Raw genomic sequence first — 19,306 nt, 5'->3', positions numbered from 1 at the left:
ATAATGTTAGATACAACACTGTTTTAGTCAATGAAGAGAATTACATCTGTTGTAAATACCAGGTTTTGTAAATTTTCACAACAGGTTTTTGTACCTAATGCACAGTGTTAATAAACAAAAGTTGAAAAAAAACATAGCTTACTCCTGCAAAACTGATATCAAAGAAATTTTATATAATAATGAGATTTGGGTTGACAGTACAAACCCTGGAGGTCATTCTAGCTTTGGAAAAAGTATTCTCTGTCCCAACATTTTAAATTCTAAGGAATTTATCAATCCAGTTAACAACAAAAAATATTTCCTGCAATATAAGACTGATTGCGACAGCTCATATGTAGAGTATAGGCATTACTGAGACCTGGTGGAAGGAGGATAACCAGTGGGACACTGTCATACCGGGGTACAGAGTATATCGTAGTGATAGGGTGGACCGGACTGGTGGAGGGGTAGCGTATATTAACGAGAGCCTTGACTCAGATAGCTTACAAATTCAGCAGGACACAAATCACACCTTTGAATCATTGTGGGTTGAAATTCCATATATAAAAGGGAAAAGGGCGGTGATAGTGTACTACCGTCCACCTCACCAGGATGAGCAGGTAGACGCAGAAATGATAAAAGAAATCAGAGACGCAAACAAAATGGGCAATGTGATAATAATGGGTGACTTCAATTATCCAAATATAGACTGGGTAAATGTAACATCGGGACACGCTAGAGAGGTACAATTCCTTGATGAAATCAAGGATAGCTTTATGGAGCAGCTGGTGCAGGAGCAGACGAGAGAAGGAAAAATTCTAGACTTGATTCTTAGTGGAGCGCATGATCTGGTGAGGGACGTTATGGTACTGGGGCCGCTTGATAACAGTGATCATAATATGATCAGTTTTAATATCAACCTTGAAGTAACTATACACAGGAAGTCAAATATGTTGGCGTTTAACTTTAAAAAAGGAGACTATGATAAAATGAGAAGAACGGTTAAAAAAAAAAACTTAGGGGGGCAACTGAGAGGGTAAAAACTGTACAACAGGCATGGATGCTGTTCAAAAATACCATCCTGGAGGCCCAGGCCAAACATATTCCGCGAATTAGAAAAGAAAGACGGAAGTCCAAAAGACAGCCGGCATGGTTGAAAAGTGAGGTGAAGGGACGCTATTAGGGCTAAAAGAAATGCCTTCAGAAAATGGAAGAAGGAACCGTCTGAAAATAACAAAAAGCAGCATGAGTGTCAAAGCAAATGCAAGGCGCAGATAAAGAAGGCCAAGAGGGATTATGAAAAAAAAGATAGCATTAGAGGCAAAAAAAAACATAGCAAAAATTTTTTTCGGTATATTAAAAGCAGGAAGCCAGCAAAAGAATCGGTTGGGCCGCTGGATGACCGAGGGGTAAAAGGGGCGATCAAGGAAGATAAAGACGTAGCGGAGAGATTGAATGAATTCTTTGCTTCGGTCTTCACCGAGGAAGATTTGGGTGGGATACCGGTGTCAGAAATGGTATTTCAAGTGGACGAGTCGGAGAAACTTACTGACTTCACGGTAAACCCGGAGGACGTAATGGGGCAGTTCAGCAAACTGAAGAGTAGCAAATCTCCTGGACCGGATGGTATTCATCCTAGAGTACTGATAGAACTGAAAAATGAGCTTGCGGAGCTACTGTTAGTGATATGCAATTTATCCTTAAAATCAAGCGTGGTACCGGAGGATTGGAGGGTGGCCAATGTAACGCCGATTTTTAAAGAAGGTTCCAGGGGAGATCCGGGAAATTATAGACCGGTGAGTCTGACGTCTGTGCCAGGGAAAATGGTAGAGGCTATTATCAAAAACAAAATTACAGAGCACATCCAAGGACATGGATTACTGAGACCAGATCAGCATGGCTTTTGTGTGGGGAAATCTTGCCTGACCAATTTACTTCAATTCTTTGAAGGAGTAAACAAACATGTAGACAAAGGGGAGCCGGTTGATATTGGGTATCTGGATTTTCAAAAGGCGTTTGACAAGGTACCTCATGAAAGGCTACAGAGGAAATTGGAGGGCCATGGGATAGGAGGAAATATCCTATTGTGGATTAAAAACTGGTTGAAGGCTAGGAAACAGAGAGTGGGATTAAATGGGCAGTATTCACAATGGAGAAGGGTAGTTAGTGGGGTTCCTCAGGGGTCTGTGCTAGGACCGCTGCTTTTTAATATATTTATAAATAATTTAGAGATGGGAGTAACTAGCGAGGTAATTAAACTTGCTGATGACACAAAGTTATTCAAAGTCGTTAACTCACGACAGGATTATGAAAAATTACAGAAGGACCTTATGAGACTCGGAGACTGGGCGGCTAAATGGCAGATGACGTTTAATGTGAGCAAGTGCAAGGTGATGCATGTGGGAAAAAAGAACCCGAATTATAGCTACGTAATGCAAGGTTCCACGTTAGGAGTTACAGACCAAGAAAGGGATCTGGGTGTCGTCGTCGATAATACACTGAAACCTTCTGCTCAGTGTGCTGCTGCGGCTAAGAAAGCGAATAGAATGTTGGGTATTATTAGGAAAGGAATGGAAAACAGGTGTGAGGATGTTATAATGCCGTTGTATCGCTCCATGGTGCGACCGCACCTTGAGTATTGTGTTCAATTCTGGTCGCCACATATCAAGAAAGATATAGTAGAATGGAAAAGGTGCAGCGAAGGGCGACTAAAATGATAGCAGGTATGGGACGACTTCCCTATGAAGAAAGACTAAGGAGGCTAGGGCTTTTCAGCTTGGAGAAGAGACGGCTGAGGGGAGACATGATAGAGGTATATAAAATAATGAGTGGAGTGGAACAGGTGGATGTGAAGCGTCTGTTCACGCTTTCCAAAAATACTAGGACTAGGGGGCATGCGATGAAACTACAGTGTAGTAAATTTAAAACAAATCGGAGAAAATTTTTCTTCACCTAATGCATAATTAAACTCTGGAATTGTTGCCGGAGAACGTGGTGAAGGCGGTTAGCTTGGCAGAGTTTTAAAAGGGGTTAGACGGTTTCCTAAAGGACAAGTCCATAAACCACTACTAAATGGACTTGGGGAAAATCCACAATTCCAGGAATAACATGTATAGAATGTTTGTACGTTTGGGAAGCTTGCCAGGTGCCCTTGGCCTGGATTGGCTGTTGTCATGGACAGGATGCTGGGCTCGATGGACCCTTGGTCTTTTCCCAGTGTGGCATTACTTATGTACTTTATATATTGATTTGTCCCTGTAGGAAACTCTACATAGGGAAAACAACGATTGAGTGAACATAAACGTAATTTAATCCATCAGAAAAAGGAAGCACCAATAGTGATGCCTAATATTGAGTATGCAATATAACCAAATATTTTAAAGCCAAGGCTCCTTTTAATCTTATATCTTTCAATCGTCTCCCCAGAACCTCAGTGATGTTAATCGCTTCCCATTTTCATTTGTAGCAATATCGACAACATAGAACTCTTCACTGGTTCTTTTTTGTATAACTACCATTAATAGAGTTATTTAAAACTTTAACTTATCTTATTTTGTCTTGTTCTATTGTCAGACCCAGGAGATAAGAAGCTATATATATCATATACTGGTCTGCAATAATTTGTGATCTCTGGTGTGGGAAGATCCATTTTAAATGGACTGAATTGCCTGAATGATTAGTCATTAATATTGAGTATGAACACTGTTTTCAAGATTACCGATGCATTGTCATAGATCATATACCAGCATCTATCCGAGGAGGTATTAGAGAATGCGAATTACTACAAGTTGAACAAAGATGGATTCCCAAAAGGACTTAATAATAGAATTGAGTAGAAAGCATTTTATAAGGATATTTCGGAAAACCTCTCCTGTATAATAAGAAGGTTATTTAGAAAGTCTGCCTTAAGAACTAGTCAGATAAAATGGTGACATCATCGTTGATGAAAAAGCCCATTGGTTATTTCAGATTAGCGTTCCTTTAAAGTACTAGGCGCCATCTTTGAGCGGGACCATGCAAATAGACACATGCAAGCGGCTAAAAAGGTAGAAGTTACCACAGTCTCTCCTAAATTTCTTTTGGAATATGAGCCAGGTACGATGACATTTAATTTTCTGTTCATTTGTTAACAGAATGTCATTGAAGAATACTGACAAGACTGGTTAGTCTCCCAAAGAAGCATTAGTGAAACGGAGGCTCTCTGTTAAGATAACAGCCAAGATATTGCCAAACGGAGTCAGAGCAAAGAGAAGCAAGATAAGTGCTCTTTACAGTCAGTATGGATATGTTTTTAAGCTCTAGTTGAATTGATTAGATCTTTCAAGAAATATATACAGATACAACAAAGTAAAAAATAAAAAACACAAACTATAATAAAAAGTAAAAAAATAAAGGAAGAATTAGACTGGAGATTTTTAGACCAGTGAAGAAGCTCACTCGGTGGTTGTATGGCTAAATCCATGATCAAACCCTGGAATAGCACACTGAGCACCCGAGGTCTTTTCCTCCTACAATCAAGCCTACTTGACTCAAATACATTGTTAGAGTAGTATAGCTTGCAATTTGGTACACATAGAATTGTATAAATAATTACAAACAGCTGGACACTGTATTTTGATTGCTTCTGTTAGAATTTCCTATTACAAGAGAACATGGCATCCCTAAATAAGGTCTCTGATCCAACATCTGAGATCCTAGAAGGGTGATTCCCAAAATTTGAATCTGATCTCATCTCAATTTAGTGACAAGATGTGAACCCAAATCCTCAAGTCCCCTTAAGGCCTTGAAGGTGAAGAAGGAAAGGGAAGGGTATGGGATTTGATATACCGCCTTTTTGTGGTTACAATCAAAGCAATTTACATATTATACACAGGTACGTATTTAGTGCCTGCGGTAGTGAAGGGTTAAGTGACTTGCCCAGAGTCACAAGGAGCTGCAGTGGGAACTACAGACCTGAACGGGGTTGGGGACAGAAGCAGTTCCTGCGGGGTTCCCATTGGGATGGAAGCAGTTCCTGCGGGGTTCTCGTGGAAGTGTATGCTGCACTTGCGCCAGCCTCTCACCTACCGAGTACCAAGTCCTTTGAGTGCTGTCTCCTCCTCGCTTTAACAGCACAGATGCAGAAAGTCTCCATTAAGGAGGTGGTAGAGATACAAATGGTGATGAAATTCAAAAAGGCATGGGATAAACACTGAGGATTAAATGGAAGTTATAAAAAAACCTAAATAAGTAGAGTGGGATGGATAAGGGGAGGGAGGGGGGTATAGAGATAAGATGGAGGGATAAGGGAGGGAAAGGGCAGGGAAAGGGGAGGGCGTTGGTAGGGGGGGATGTTGATAAAAGCAAGTTTTGTGATAATTGCGTTATTGTAATGTCATATATCTTTCTGCAATAAAAATGATTAAACATAAAAAAACCTAAACTTAATTGCTGCATGTGTGTGGCTGTGTCGAGTGACACTTAGATGGCAACTCTGGCTGTGATGAACTAGAGCCGATAATGGGAGACCTGTACGGTCTGTGTCTCATATATGGCAATCTGGTTTAGGATGGGCTGGAAAGGGCTTAGAAGCAACTTTAGTGGCTGGAACATGAGGACCATGCTGGACAGACTTGTATGGTCTGTGTCCCATAAATGAGAAGATGAATAGGCTGGAGTGAGCTTTGAGGGCAACTCCAGCAGTTGGAACATAAGGATAGAGCCAGGCGGACTTCTATGGTCTATGTCCCAGAAATGCCACAGAAAGACCATAAGCAAGTATACAGTGGTGGAAATAAGTATTTGATCCCTTGCTGATTTTGTAAGTTTGCCCACTGACAAAGACATGAGCAGCCCATAATTGAAGGGTAGGTTATTGGTAACAGTGAGAGATAGCACATCACAAATTAAATCCGGAAAATCACATTGTGGAAAGTATATGAATTTATTTGCATTCTGCAGAGGGAAATAAGTATTTAATCCCTCTGGCAAACAAGACCTAATACTTGGTGGCAAAACCCTTGTTGGCAAGCACAGCGGTCAGACGTCTTCTGTAGTTGATGATGAGGTTTGCACACATGTCAGGAGGAATTTTGGTCCACTCCTCTTTGCAGATCATCTCTAAATCATTAAGAGTTCTGGGCTGTCGCTTGGCAACTCGCAGCTTCAGCTCCCTCCATAAGTTTTCAATGGGATTAAGGTCTGGTGACTGGCTAGGCCACTCCATGACCCTAATGTGCTTCTTCCTGAGCCACTCCTTTGTTGCCTTGGCTGTATGTTTTGGGTCATTGTCGTGCTGGAAGACCAGCCACGACCCATTTTTAAGGCCCTGGCGGAGGGAAGGAGGTTGTCACTCAGAATTGTACGGTACATGGCCCCATCCATTCTCCCATTGATGCGGTGAAGTAGTCCTGTGCCCTTAGCAGAGAAACACCCCCAAAACATAACATTTCCACCTCCATGCTTGACAGTGGGGACGGTGTTCTTTGGGTCATAGGCAGCATTTCTCTTCCTCCAAACACGGCGAGTTGAGTTCATGCCAAAGAGCTCAATTTTTGTCTCATCTGACCACAGCACCTTCTCCCAATCACTCTCGGCATCATCCAGGTGTTCACTGGCAAACTTCAGACGGGCCGTCACATGTGCCTTCCGGAGCAGGGGGACCTTGCGGGCACTGCAGGATTGCAATCCGTTATGTCGTAATGTGTTACCAATGGTTTTCGTGGTGACAGTGGTCCCAGCTGCCTTGAGATCATTGACAAGTTCCCCCCTTGTAGTTGTAGGCTGATTTCTAACCTTCCTCATGATCAAGGATACCCCACGAGGTGAGATTTTGCGTGGAGCCCCAGATCTTTGTCGATTGACAGTCATTTTGTACTTCTTCCATTTTCTTACTATGGCACCAACAGTTGTCTCCTTCTCGCCCAGCGTCTTACTGATGGTTTTGTAGCCCATTCCAGCCTTGTGCAGGTGTATGATCTTGTCCCTGACATCCTTAGACAGCTCCTTGCTCTTGGCCATTTTGTAGAGGTTAGAGTCTGACTGATTCACTGAGTCTGTGGACAGGTGTCTTTCATACAGGTGACCATTGCCGACAGCTGTCTGTCATGCAGGTAACGAGTTGATTTGGAGCATCTACCTGGTCTGTAGGGGCCAGATCTCTTACTGGTTGGTGGGGGATCAAATACTTATTTCCCTCTGCAGAATGCAAATAAATTCATATACTTTCCACAATGTGATTTTCCGGATTTAATTTGTGATGTGCTATCTCTCACTGTTACCAATAACCTACCCTTCAATTATGGGCTGCTCATGTCTTTGTCAGTGGGCAAACTTACAAAATCAGCAAGGGATCAAATACTTATTTCCACCACTGTATATCATCACGTTCATTGTTGATTTAATGATTATGACTATTGGGCAGACTGGATGGACCATTCCAGTTTTTATCTGCTGTCATTTGCTCTGTTACTATTAATCCTCTCTGCTCCCAGGCTGATTCGCAGACCTCAGCTCTGACATAGGCACAAGCATCAGATGTCACCTGACCTACTGGCGCGTGCATGTGGCGATCTCTTAGCACACAGTGCCAGTGAATCAGAGAAGTCTTACATGTGCGCACCAGAGTATTCCAACTTCAGTTACCTCCTTGCCTGCAGTGCTGTGGCTCGAACCCAGAGAGAGAGACAGAGAGCCAACAGGAATTTTTTTTATTTACCATTAAGTTCTTGTGGGACTGGGTAGGGACGGGTTAGATTCCCCGCAGAGATGGGCGGGGATGGATTAGATTTCCTGCGGAGACGGACGGGGATGGGTTAGATTCCCTATGGGAACAAATGGGGACAGGTTACATTCCAGCGGGGTTGGGCGGGGACGGGTTGGATTTCTGTCCCCGTGCAACTCTCTAGTGGGAACCGAACTTGGTTCTCCTGGTTCTCAGGCTGCTTGCACTAACCACTAGGCCATTTCTCCACAATGGGTGATATGAGAGAAAATAGGTATGAGGCAGGGTTGCTAAGCTCATAGGACATACCCAGCCAGTCTAGTTTTCACATTGTCACAATAAATATGCATAAGAGAATTGGCCTCCATCTCCTGCATATTCCTTTGTGAGTATCCTGAAAACCAGACGTGGCTGGGTGTATCCTGAGGACTGGGTTAAGAACCACTGGTGTAAAGGGCCTGCAAGTGGGGAGTATGGCAGATAGCCTCTTTTCAGTGCCTGCCTTGTGACATGTTCAGATAGATCCCTGCTTTACACATTACTGCTTTGGAACAAGCCCTTATTTCTCTGTACCACAAAGGCCAGAACTTTCTTTCACTTCTCCTGGGTATAATCTAAGGATGCTGAGCTTTAGTTTCTCAGAAGTCTTTTTTTTTTTTTTTGGACTGACTGTGGTTCGCACGATGTTCACTTGGCACTATTGTAATGCCCATATCTCAACCTTGGCTGATGCTTTGTCTTTCATGTACTGTTTGTTGCAGATTGTCCTGTACCGAGAGCAGGAGGTGTTGGATTGCGAATGCGATATGGCTTCTGTCCATCATCTTCTCTCCCAGATTCCCCAAGACCTTCCATATGAATCCCTGATCAGCCAAGCAGGGGACCTATTTGTCCAGTTTCCACCCTCTGAACTTGCCAGAGAGGCAGCTGAGCAGCAAATGGAGCGGTAAGTCCTGAATTGTTACTGTCTTAGGCTCAGAAGGATGTTGAAGACCAGGGTATAAGAGGGGGTGTTATTTCTATTAGCTTTCACACTAAACCAGAGTTTCTCAAACTTGGGGTTGTGACCCCAGATGGGGTTATAAAACTGTTCTGTGCCATCTGGGGGTATTGCACTTTCTGAATTGTTGTCTTGGCTGCAGAAAGTACTGACCTTAAATAGGTCATGGTAAAAGGAGAAGACATGCTTTACTACTACTAATCATTTTTATAGCACTACTCGACGTATGTAGCACTGTATTCATTATAAGCAGATGCTTTCTCTGTCCCTAGTGGGCTTACAATCTAAGGTGTTTTTTTTGTACTTGGGGCAATAGAGAGTTAAGTGACTTGCCCAGGGTCACAAGGATTTGCAATGGAAATCAAACCCAATTGCCCAGGATCTCAGCTCACTGCACTAACCATTAGACTGTTCCTCCACTCCATGCTGTAAACATTGTGGGTGGGTGTAGGGGCGCAGGGGATGATAGGGATCTTTTTAAAGTAATTGTGCATCTGCTTGTAGTAACAGGGGAGAGGAATTTAATCTCTGTTCCTTCATCTCATTTTCTTTGTTTTGTTCCCCCCCCCCCTCCCCCCAGGATTGCTGCTTCGACATTTAAAGACTTTGAGCTTGCCTCCTGTCAGGAGCAGCCAGACACCATACTACGCCAGCGCTTCAGAAATGATGTGCGACATGATGAGCACTCTAGGTCCATTTTGTCAAGACCACGGAGTAGTCGTTTTATGAAGCTGGCTGTGATGGGGCTAACGGTGGCACTGGGAGCTGCAGCGCTTGCGGTAGTAAAGAGTGCTTTGGATTGGGCACCCAAGTTTGAGTTACAGATTTTCCCCTGAGAGATGAAGATTTTCTGTTCTTGTTTGCTTGGGTCCTGTGTCTGCAGCTTGTGCTTCCTGATGGTACATGTCCCCTTGGTGGCTGGAAGTTCCCTTTTGGCACACGCGTCTTGATTAGAATAGCAAGATGTGTATGCTATATGAGCTGTGGCTCAGTGTGGAAACTAGATGGTAGAGATCAATCAGACTTCGGGGCTGGTCTTCCTGAAGCTGTCATCTGCTGTCTAGTACCGGGCAGCTTCCAGGGTAAGAACTCCTGGAACTGGAGTCCTACAGGATGTAGAGGCAGTTGGTCAGCAATTTGTTTCTTAAAATTTACATGGAAGCATTCAGGATCTTGTACTAGAATTGGTAAAGAGGATCTTGTAAGAGAGGTTACACTGGGCCTGTGCTGATCCTGCTAAAAGGGTGGCATGAACACTGGATGCCTGTTGACCTACTGGAGGGTGGGCTTCACTCTGTTTGTACTTTATTTTTCTTGCATACAAAGGCATACACTCTTACAGTGTTCAATTTCTAGCTGTGCTGAGGCAGATCTTTTGTATAGACAATTTACATATTTGTAAATATGGATTTGTAGATACCTTTAATTGTGTAAAGTAAAGACCATTGAACTATTAGGCTGATGTTTGTATTAATACAGTATTGAGTTCTGGAGAGGGAGATACCAAAATGAAAGATGTCCTGCATACAGTGGTACTTACATGTTCTCCTGAAGGCTGGTCATCTTAATCAGTGGGAACACAAATGGAACAGAGGCTTTGGCACTTTTTTTTTTAATTTTTAGAAGTCTTTTATTAGAACATGTCATAACACCACAACTGTAATTCAAAGCTTGTAAACCGCACAAATACAAGAATACATAAACAGGACACAAGCACAACAAAGCATAAAAAAGTACAAATCCACCCAAAAGGGGGAAAAAAGGTCCATAACAACAAATACAAAAGGACATGCCCAAAGCATCAGAAAAATGCAGTAACTTCACTTTTTAAATGTTTTAAAATTTTAAGATAGCCCCTTCCTCCTCTCTCAAACAAAATGGCATGTGACACATTTTGTAGATTTACCAATTCAGTGAGTGGTGAGCTTTCAAGCACTTATTCAGTTTCTTGATGAATTGGTTAGTGCTGGTGCTTTCTATCACTTGTATGTATATTGGCCATGTGGTACCAGAGAGAGAAAATGTTGCATGTTAACTTTTCACCTGCCTCTGGATAGCCACTGTACAATATAAAGCAGCTGAAAGAAGGGTCCCTGGCAATTCTTCCACCAGCATTAATAATAATCTGTATATTATACTTCTGGTCTATATAGAGAATGGCACTGAACACAAACAAGGACAGAGTGCTGCTGTCGCTCTCCATTTAACCAAGTCCATATGGCATGTTGCTGACTTGTCAAAGAGGCGCTGAATAGCAGGACAGAGCATTGCCTCTATCTGTTTACTTTAGGCCTTCCACAGTTCTCGCCTTCTTTGCCTGTGAGCCACTGAGACCAAGATTTCCTCACTGTTGTAATCCTTCCTTTGCTGCCACCCCTGATCCAGGCAATTGACCCTCCCATTATGGTTGGAGAGACTAAGTACACAGAGCAAGCTGTTGAGGAGGCAGCCAGAGGCACTGTACTCACTACTCCTCCTCAGCCCCAGTGTTGTGGGGGGGGGGGGGGGGGGGGGGAGGGAGAGAGAAGATGTGTTGCCTCGCTGTTATGGCCATGGCCGTCAGTGAAGTTTTAGCTTGGACCTTGTCCTCTGTCTCCAGTGACTCTACATGAAGTAACTAATTCTGCAGCAAGGGCTGAATTTGTAGTCCATAAAGTAGCTGTGTAATCTTAGAGCTCAGGGTCCCCTGCTATGATCTAAATAGGGCCACTTGAATTCTTAAGTTGTTGCTTCTCACTATGCAGAAATATAATTTATATATTTTTATGATCCTATAGAATCAGGGAAAGGGTTACAAGGTCAGGTTAAGATATGACACAAGGGGTGATTATGGGTTGTATATGGGGAAATAACCTCATCTAGTCTGAGGAAGAATCTTAACTGGGCTGACTAGATGAGCCATTTGGGCCTTTACCATATTCCTATAAAACAAATGGGATGAAGCTGGAGTAAAGGAGCTGGAAGGAGGAGAGTGGTTGAGGCAAAAGGGAAATTGAGGTGAGTTGGGGAAACTGGGGGCTAGGGAGCAGGTGAGGCACGGGTAGAGTTACCATATGTCCGGATTTACCCGGACATATCCTCTTTTTGAGGACATGTCCGGGTTTTGCCAATCTGCCCGTTTGTCCGGATTTCTGGACAAATGGACAGGCTTGTGGGCGGGCCGTCCTATAGGATGGCCCGCCTGCCAGTTTGTCCAGAAATCCGGACAAACGGGCAGATTGCTAGCCTCTCTTTACTTACTACTGCCCTGGTGGTCTAGTGATCTCTTCCGCCTTCAGGGCAGGAAAGAGCCCCCACTTTCCTGCCCGGAGCGCTGCCCTGCATGCATCCTTCCTGTTCATGATCTCGGTGCTGATTCAAAATGGCCGCCGAGAATTGAAGTGATCTCACGAGACTTCAACTCTCGGCGGCCATTTTGAATCGGCGTCAAGATCACAAGCAGGAAGGATGCATGCAGGGCAGCACTCTGGGCAGGAAAGAGGGGGCTCTTTCCTGCCCTGAAGAGGTCACTAGACCACCAGGGCAATAGTAAGGTATGGGGAGGGGGAAACCTGTCGTTTCTTTCTTTACAACATCCGTAAAATCCGCCCCTTTCTTTCCGAGCACTCTACCAAAACCCTCATCCACACCCTTGTCACCTCTCGTTTAGACTACTGCAATCTGCTTCTTGCTGGCCTCCCACTTAGTCACCTCTCCCCTCTCCAGTCGGTTCAAAACTCTGCTGCCCGTCTCATCTTCCGCCAGGGTCGCTTTACTCATACTACCCCTCTCCTCAAGACCCTTCACTGGCTCCCTATCCGTTTTCGCATCCTGTTCAAACTTCTTCTACTAACCTATAAATGTATTCACTCTGCTGCTCCCCAGTATCTCTCCACACTCGTCCTTCCCTACACCCCTTCCCGTGCACTCCGCTCCATGGATAAATCCTTATCTGTTCCCTTCTCCACTACTGCCAACTCCAGACTTCGCGCCTTCTGTCTCGCTGCACCATACGCCTGGAATAAACTTCCTGAGCCCCTACGTCTTGCCCCATCCTTGGCCACCTTTAAATCTAGACTGAAAGCCCACCTCTTTAACATTGCTTTTGACTAGTAACCACTTGTAACCACTCGCCTCCACCTACCCTCCTCTCTTCCTTCCCGTTCATAAGTACATAAGTACATAAGTAGTGCCATACTGGGAAAGACCAAAGGTCCATCTAGCCCAGCATCCTGTCACCGACAGTGGCCAATCCAGGTCAAGGGCACCTGGCACGCTCCCCAAACGTAAAAACATTCCAGACAAGTTATACCTAAAAATGCGGAATTAATTGATTTGATTTGCTTACTTTATTTATTTTTTGTCTATTAGATTGTAAGCTCTTTGAGCAGGGACTGTCTTTCTTCTATGTTTGTGCAGCGCTGCGTATGCCTTGTAGCGCTATAGAAATGCTAAATAGTAGTAGTAGTAGTAGGAGTGACAGGGCGTGTGACGGAGGAGGGGAAAATGTGATGGGGCGGAGCGAGGGCATGAAAGAGGGCAGGGTGGGGTGTGAAAGGGGGCGGGGCATGTGTCATTTTTGGGGGACAAAATATGGTAACCCTAGGCACGGGGAATAAGAGGCTGTGGAAATGGGTGAGATAATAGGGAGATAAGAGCGGGGAAACAGGTAGGTGAGGTGAAGGAGATGGTAGATGAGAGAGGGAGAAAAGAAGAGGCAAAATTCAGCTATAAGTGGATAGAGAGGCAGAAAAAGAAATGATGGCAGATTAAGTAAAATATTGGCATCAAGAGCTGCAGGTGAGAAAGTGAAGAAGACAGGAAGAAACAGACTAAATAGAACATGACACTGGAATCAATGTTCACAGAAAAAAAGAATCCAGACACCAAAGATAAGAAAAGGTATATTATTTTTAATTTAGTGACTGGAATAGGTATGTCTTCTGCCTTTTGTAGTTTCCACAATACAAGGGGAAACACATTTGTGTGTATTTTCTGTGGTGGTCAACTGTATGCAGTCTGGCTGCTTGTGCTTTCCGGTTCCTTCTAGAATTTCTGACTGACTAATCCCGTGTGTGTCCAAAATGAGCTGTGCATCAGCTGTATAGGGATCTGTAGCAGTCCAGCTTGTCCTTTCCAGTAGGATGTGGACTGGTAATTGGAATGTTTCATAAGTAGAATTACAGCTGTTGAGTCTTCCTGTACTTCAACATTGTGTAATTCTTATAACCTAATTATTTTGCATTTAACATTGTGTTAATTGGGGCTTAATCTCTGATTGAATGGCCCAGAATTAAGGATGATTTACTGTTACTACCCCCCCCCCCAAAAAAAAAAAGGCATCAAGGAGGTGGGATAGGGCTAATTGTGCATAGGTCATATCTGCCCCCTACTGCTGCCATTTGCATCAACTTTGGCACCCCCCTCCCCCCCCCCCCCCCCCCCCCCCCCCCCGACACTAGTTGGGACTGGCTCAGTGGAATGCAAGGGCTAAAGCAAGAGAAATGTTTGTGCTGCTTGTACATGAGTGTAAGGGGGCTGTGACTTCTGCAGCTGGGGAGAAGCTAGTATAAGGACTGGATCGCTGCTGCTGTGGTGCCCCCCCCTCCCAGCAGGCTGGTGAGTGCAGCATGGAAGCATATTCACCCCAGGCTCTCTTTTTCACTCCTCTCCCCTTCCATCCAGGTCCCTCATATGTATCGCTTCCTGGATTTCCCAACTCCCCACCCATATGTAGATTGATGCCTGACCCCTTCCAAGCATTGCCTTATTTGGCAGATTGGCCCGTAGTAATGCATCCTGATTTACCATTAGGATTCAGGTGCTGCCATTTTGATGAATTATATGTGAAATTATGCATGTGCATAATTGTTTAATGTCCTGGAGTGTAAGCATAAGTTTGGCTGTGTGTGCCTGCATCTGAAAGTCTGTATGGCAGAGAGAATATTATGCACAGGCATCAGTGGCTCTCCTTTTATTCCTCTTCCTCCCTGCACTGATGTGGCAAGAGAAGGCAGTACATGGTTTGCATTCTCTGTCTCCTTATTTGAACTGTGTAGGCTTCTGTAAAACTGGCTCAAATGAGCAGCTGGACTAGGACTGCAGAGGGGACTTGGCCAGATGTACAGCTATTCACTTCCTTCTCCTTTTATTTATTATTTATTTATTTACCGCCTTTTTGAAGGCATTCACTCAAGGCGGTGTACAGTAAGAATAGATCAAACATGAGCAATAGGCAATTAAAGCAGTAAAAATATTCGAACAACAATACAAAGTATTGCAATGACAACACAATATGTACTAGAACATTATAATTGGTAGTGAAGGGCAGTGGCGTACCAAGTGGAGGGCGGTGGGGACGGTCCGCCCCGGGTGCATGCCGCTGGGGGGGGGGGTGTCGCGCGCCAGTCGGCTCTTCGTTTTCATGCTCCCTTTGCCCTGGAACAGGTTACTTCCTGTTCCGGGGCAGAAGGAGCATGAAAACGAAGAGCCGGCAGGCGCGCGGCACCCCCCTCCCAGCGGTGTGTACCTGGGGGGGGTTCAGTCGCCGGAGTATCGGGAGGGGTTCTTTCGCCGGGGGGGGGCGTCGCACTGTTCCGGGGGCGCTGCACCCAGGGGGCGGGGCGCATCGGCGATCCGCCCCGGGTGTCAGCCCCCCTAGGAACGCCACTGGTGAAGGGTAAGGCAAAGTTGTAACATATAGATGAGTAAGAAAGTAGGAAGAATTAGAAAGTAAGGTGATTGATTTAAAGAAAGTTGCACGTGGGGTCAGAGAGATGGTTAAATATTATCTCAGCTAGAGTAGAAGTGGATAAACATGTCCCGCAGCAGTATGTGCAGCCCGAGTCAATCCTTGTGTGTGTGAGTGAGACTAACAAGTTAGTTACTTCTTCCATTAAAGGCTTGGTTGAAGAGCCAAGCTTTCACCTGCTTCCTGAAGTAGAGGTAGTCTTGTGTTAAGCGGAGCCTTTCAGGCAATGCATTCCAGAGTGTGGGGGCTACTCCGGAGAAGGCTCGCTTACGGGTATCACATCGTGTAATGTCTTTTGGAGAGGGTGTAGTTAGTGAAAGTCCTCGGGGCCATTTCCTTTCAGGGCCTTGAAGATCAGACATAGAGTTTTAAATTTAGCCCTGTATTGTACTGGTAGCCAATGAAGTTTTTACAAAAATGGTGTGATATGGTCACTTCGCTTGTAACCTTCTATGAGTCTTACTGCTGCATTCTGAATCAACTGGAGCTGGTGCAGGCCCTTTGTAGTCAGACCATTGTATAGTGCATTGCAGTAATCCAGTCTTGATGTTACCATGGCATGCACAACTGGGATAAGATTTAACTTCTCGATGTAAGGAGAGAGGCAGCGTAGCTGTCGCAAAGAGTAGAAGCAGCTCTTGAAGGTTGCTTGGATTTGGGGAATCAGAGTAAGTGTTGAATCTAGCAGTATTCCAAGGTTCCTGACTTGTGATTTGAGAGGGAGTTCATACTTCCCAAAAGGGATTTTGATGTCAGGTATGTATCCACTTGTGTTAGGGACCCAGAGAAGCTCGGTTTTACTTGGGTTCAATGGACTCGGAGCAGGGAGGGACAACAAAACCAAGTTGGGGGGTAAGTACCAGAGGGGAAGATTGGGGAGAGGGGGTAGGGAGGGCATGCCTTAGGGTATAGCATGTGGATTGGGGCATAACATGCTTAGGGGGTATGGGGAGTTTGGTGAGGGTGGGCAGCGTGAGCTTGGTAGTATGCCATGGGTGTGAGGGGAGCCAGCTTGAAGGTGTACCTGGGAGGGTGGTGGTTTGTGGTGGGGGAGGGGACAGGATAGGAGTATGTTTCAGGGAAAAGAAAGATGGAAAGGAAGGGGTATATGTGTGGGAAGGCAGAGCCTCTGGCTTTTTCATGTAGATATCCCTTCCTTCGCTTTACTGAAGTGGGAGTCTCCATACTGTCCCTTTGTTCCTTCCAAAAGTGGTTTCTGCCTTTTATTTGAATCAATCAATTGTTCTTTCCTCATTATGGAAAGATGACGTAGGTATGGAGTTTGAGCCCTTGAAATGCTAGGATGTGCAGATAGCCATAAGAACACACTGCCAAAACCCTTATCCACACTCTCATCATCTCACACTTAGACTACTGCAACTTGCTTCTCACAGGTCTCCCACTAAGTCAGCTCTCTCCCTTTCAATCTGTTCAAAATTCTGCTGTACAACTTATTTTCTGCCAGTTTAGCTATGCTCATATTAGCCCTCTCCTCAAGTCACTTCGTTGGGTCCCTATCCATTTCCACATACATTTCAAACTCCTCTTATTGACTTATAAGTGCCTTCACTCTGCAGCTGCACGGTACCTCTCCACTCTTCTCTCTCCTTACACTCCGCCCCGGGAACTCCATTCATCGGGTAAATCTCTTATTTGTACCCTTCTCCTACACTGCCATTTATCTTGCTGCACCATACTCCTGCAGTTGACTTCCTGAGTTAGTATGTCAGGCTCCATCTGTGGCCATCTTTAAATGTAGGCTAAAAGCCCACATCTTCGAGGCTGCTTTTGACTCATAACTCCTATTCACTTGTTCAGTACCCATGTCTGTTTTATTTCCACCTTAACTAATTCCCTTATCCCTTATTTGTACTGTTTGTCTCTCTTGATTAGATTGTAAGCTGTGTTGAGCAGGGACACTCTCTTACTTGTGTAGTGTACAGCGCTACATACATCTAGTAGCACTATAGAAATGATTAGTATTAGTAAGAACATAAGCATTGCCATACTGGATCAGACTGAAGGTCCATCAAGCCCAGTATCCTGTTCTAACAGTGGCCAATCCAGGTCACAAGTACCTGGCAAGATCCCAAAAGAGTAAAACAGATTTTATGCTGCTTATCCTAGAAATAGTGTGTGAACGTTTTGTAGATAGTACTTTTCTTAGTAGGGAAGTCTCATAAAATCGCTAGGGGTAAATTGTACATGCCCCTGTTTCGCAATAGTTGTAATCATCGACTTACCCTACCTCCCTCCTCTGTAGTGGTGATATTCTAATCTATGTAATCTTGCTCTTATTCACTTTTTTAAGGTTTAAACTGTTTTATTGACGATATTCACACTACAGGTCAACTTGGAGTATTCATACAGCATAGATCAATATACAAAACAACATTCCAGCAACATATTCAACACCGTCAAACACTTTTTCCATTTTTACTCCCCCCTCCCCCTCTCCCCTCACCCCCCTCCCAACACCTCCCCCCCCCCCCCCCCCCCATGTTGCTTGCCTGTACGGGGCGTATTGATGGTACACAAAGCGAGCGGATTCATGTGTCTATTCTCTTGCCTCCACATGTCTGAAGTGCCCCCCTTCTCCACATCGTCCATTCTCCAGCAAATTGAATGGTCCCATAAGTCAAGGCACCAAGACCCATGTGAAGCTGCAAGGCGACAATAATTTGTACAGAATCCTATTCTCGCTAGTACTCAATATCCTCTGTACCCTACACCCGCCTCCCTAGGCCTACCCTCAAACTACCCCCCTCCCCCTCCCCTCTTCCCTTGCAAGCAGAATACGGCTCTAGTCTAAATCTACCACTCCAGGCTACCTTCACTCCCCCACTGTTCCCCTCGATTTATCAGGCATTGATAAGCAAACTACGTCCCCTCGGGCTAAGGATTTGCAGATATGGCGTCCAAATCTGAAGAAAACGTACTCTACGTTTAGGTGATTGTTTTGAGTCCCTAGCCTCCCAAGAGGCCAGAAGATGCACCTGGTTGCGCCAGTGCCAGTATGCTGGCCCCTCCGATGAGATCCAGTATTGCATAATGCATTTCCGAGCTACCAAACTCAGCTTCCTGCATAGCATTATAGCGGGGGCACGCAATGGAGCAAACGCTCTTGGTTGATCTAACAGAAACTGCCTCTCCGTTCCTTGAATTTTATTCCCCAATCGAATCAAAAACCCTCTTACCCTCTGCCAGAACATGCGCACCTTGGGGCATTGCCATAGTGCATGATATAATGAGCTGGGACCACATTTATAGCACTCCGAGCTGTCCGGCCCCAGCATATGAGCCAGTTGTGCTTTAGACATATAACCCCGAAGGACCACTCTATAACCACATTCCCTCAGTCTCTCGTCCGTTACCAACGTCCGGATGCCCTTCAAAGTAGCTGACACATCCCATGTTGCTAGTGAGGTCCCGAGATCTTGTTCCCATTTCCGCTTAAGGTCAGCATATTGCATCCTGGGCCTGCGCCTAGCCAGGGCCCCGTACAATGCTGATACTGACTGTTTCTCTGTCTGCAACTCTTCAAAGAAGCCTCAAAGTATTTCCCCCATCCGCCCCTTCAAGGTTGCTTGGTTCAGGGATTTCATATAATGGCGGACCTGTGCGTAGGCAAACCTATTACCCCAAGCTGATCCCACTTTATCCTGAAGAGCATCAAATGTCATCATTTCCCCATTTTCCAATAGTAGATGCTCCAGTCTTGTGATGCCCAGCCCTTGCCATCTACCAAAGGTTGGGTTGTCTATCCCCGCCTCAAAAACTGGATTACCCACAATTGGGATTTGATCCGTAACATGCGGTTGACCCCCCATCTGCCGCATCCACCACTGCCACGTCTCCCGAAGGGGCTGTAGTATTATGCTTTTTTTAAATTTAG

General features: G+C 44.9%; 1 protein-coding gene across 3 annotated transcripts in view; it reads left to right on the top strand.

Moving 5' to 3' along the window:
* TBC1D20 (TBC1 domain family member 20) overlaps positions 1-11,793 on the top strand; it is a 102,462-nt gene extending 90,669 nt beyond the window's left edge. For all 3 annotated transcript variants that reach the window (XM_030212880.1, XM_030212879.1, XM_030212881.1), the window contains 2 exons: positions 8,443-8,627; positions 9,262-11,793. In XM_030212880.1, coding sequence (XP_030068740.1) covers positions 8,443-8,627; positions 9,262-9,517 — 441 coding nt within the window. In that variant the 3' untranslated portion in view covers positions 9,518-11,793. The remainder of the gene's footprint in view (positions 1-8,442; positions 8,628-9,261) is intronic.
* Positions 11,794-19,306: the final 7,513 nt, after the last annotated feature.

The sequence above is a fragment of the Microcaecilia unicolor genome, chromosome 8, assembly GCF_901765095.1.
Source record: "Microcaecilia unicolor chromosome 8, aMicUni1.1, whole genome shotgun sequence".
Taxonomy (NCBI): Eukaryota; Metazoa; Chordata; class Amphibia; order Gymnophiona; family Siphonopidae; genus Microcaecilia; species Microcaecilia unicolor.
This window is presented reverse-complemented; position numbering and strand designations above follow the sequence as displayed.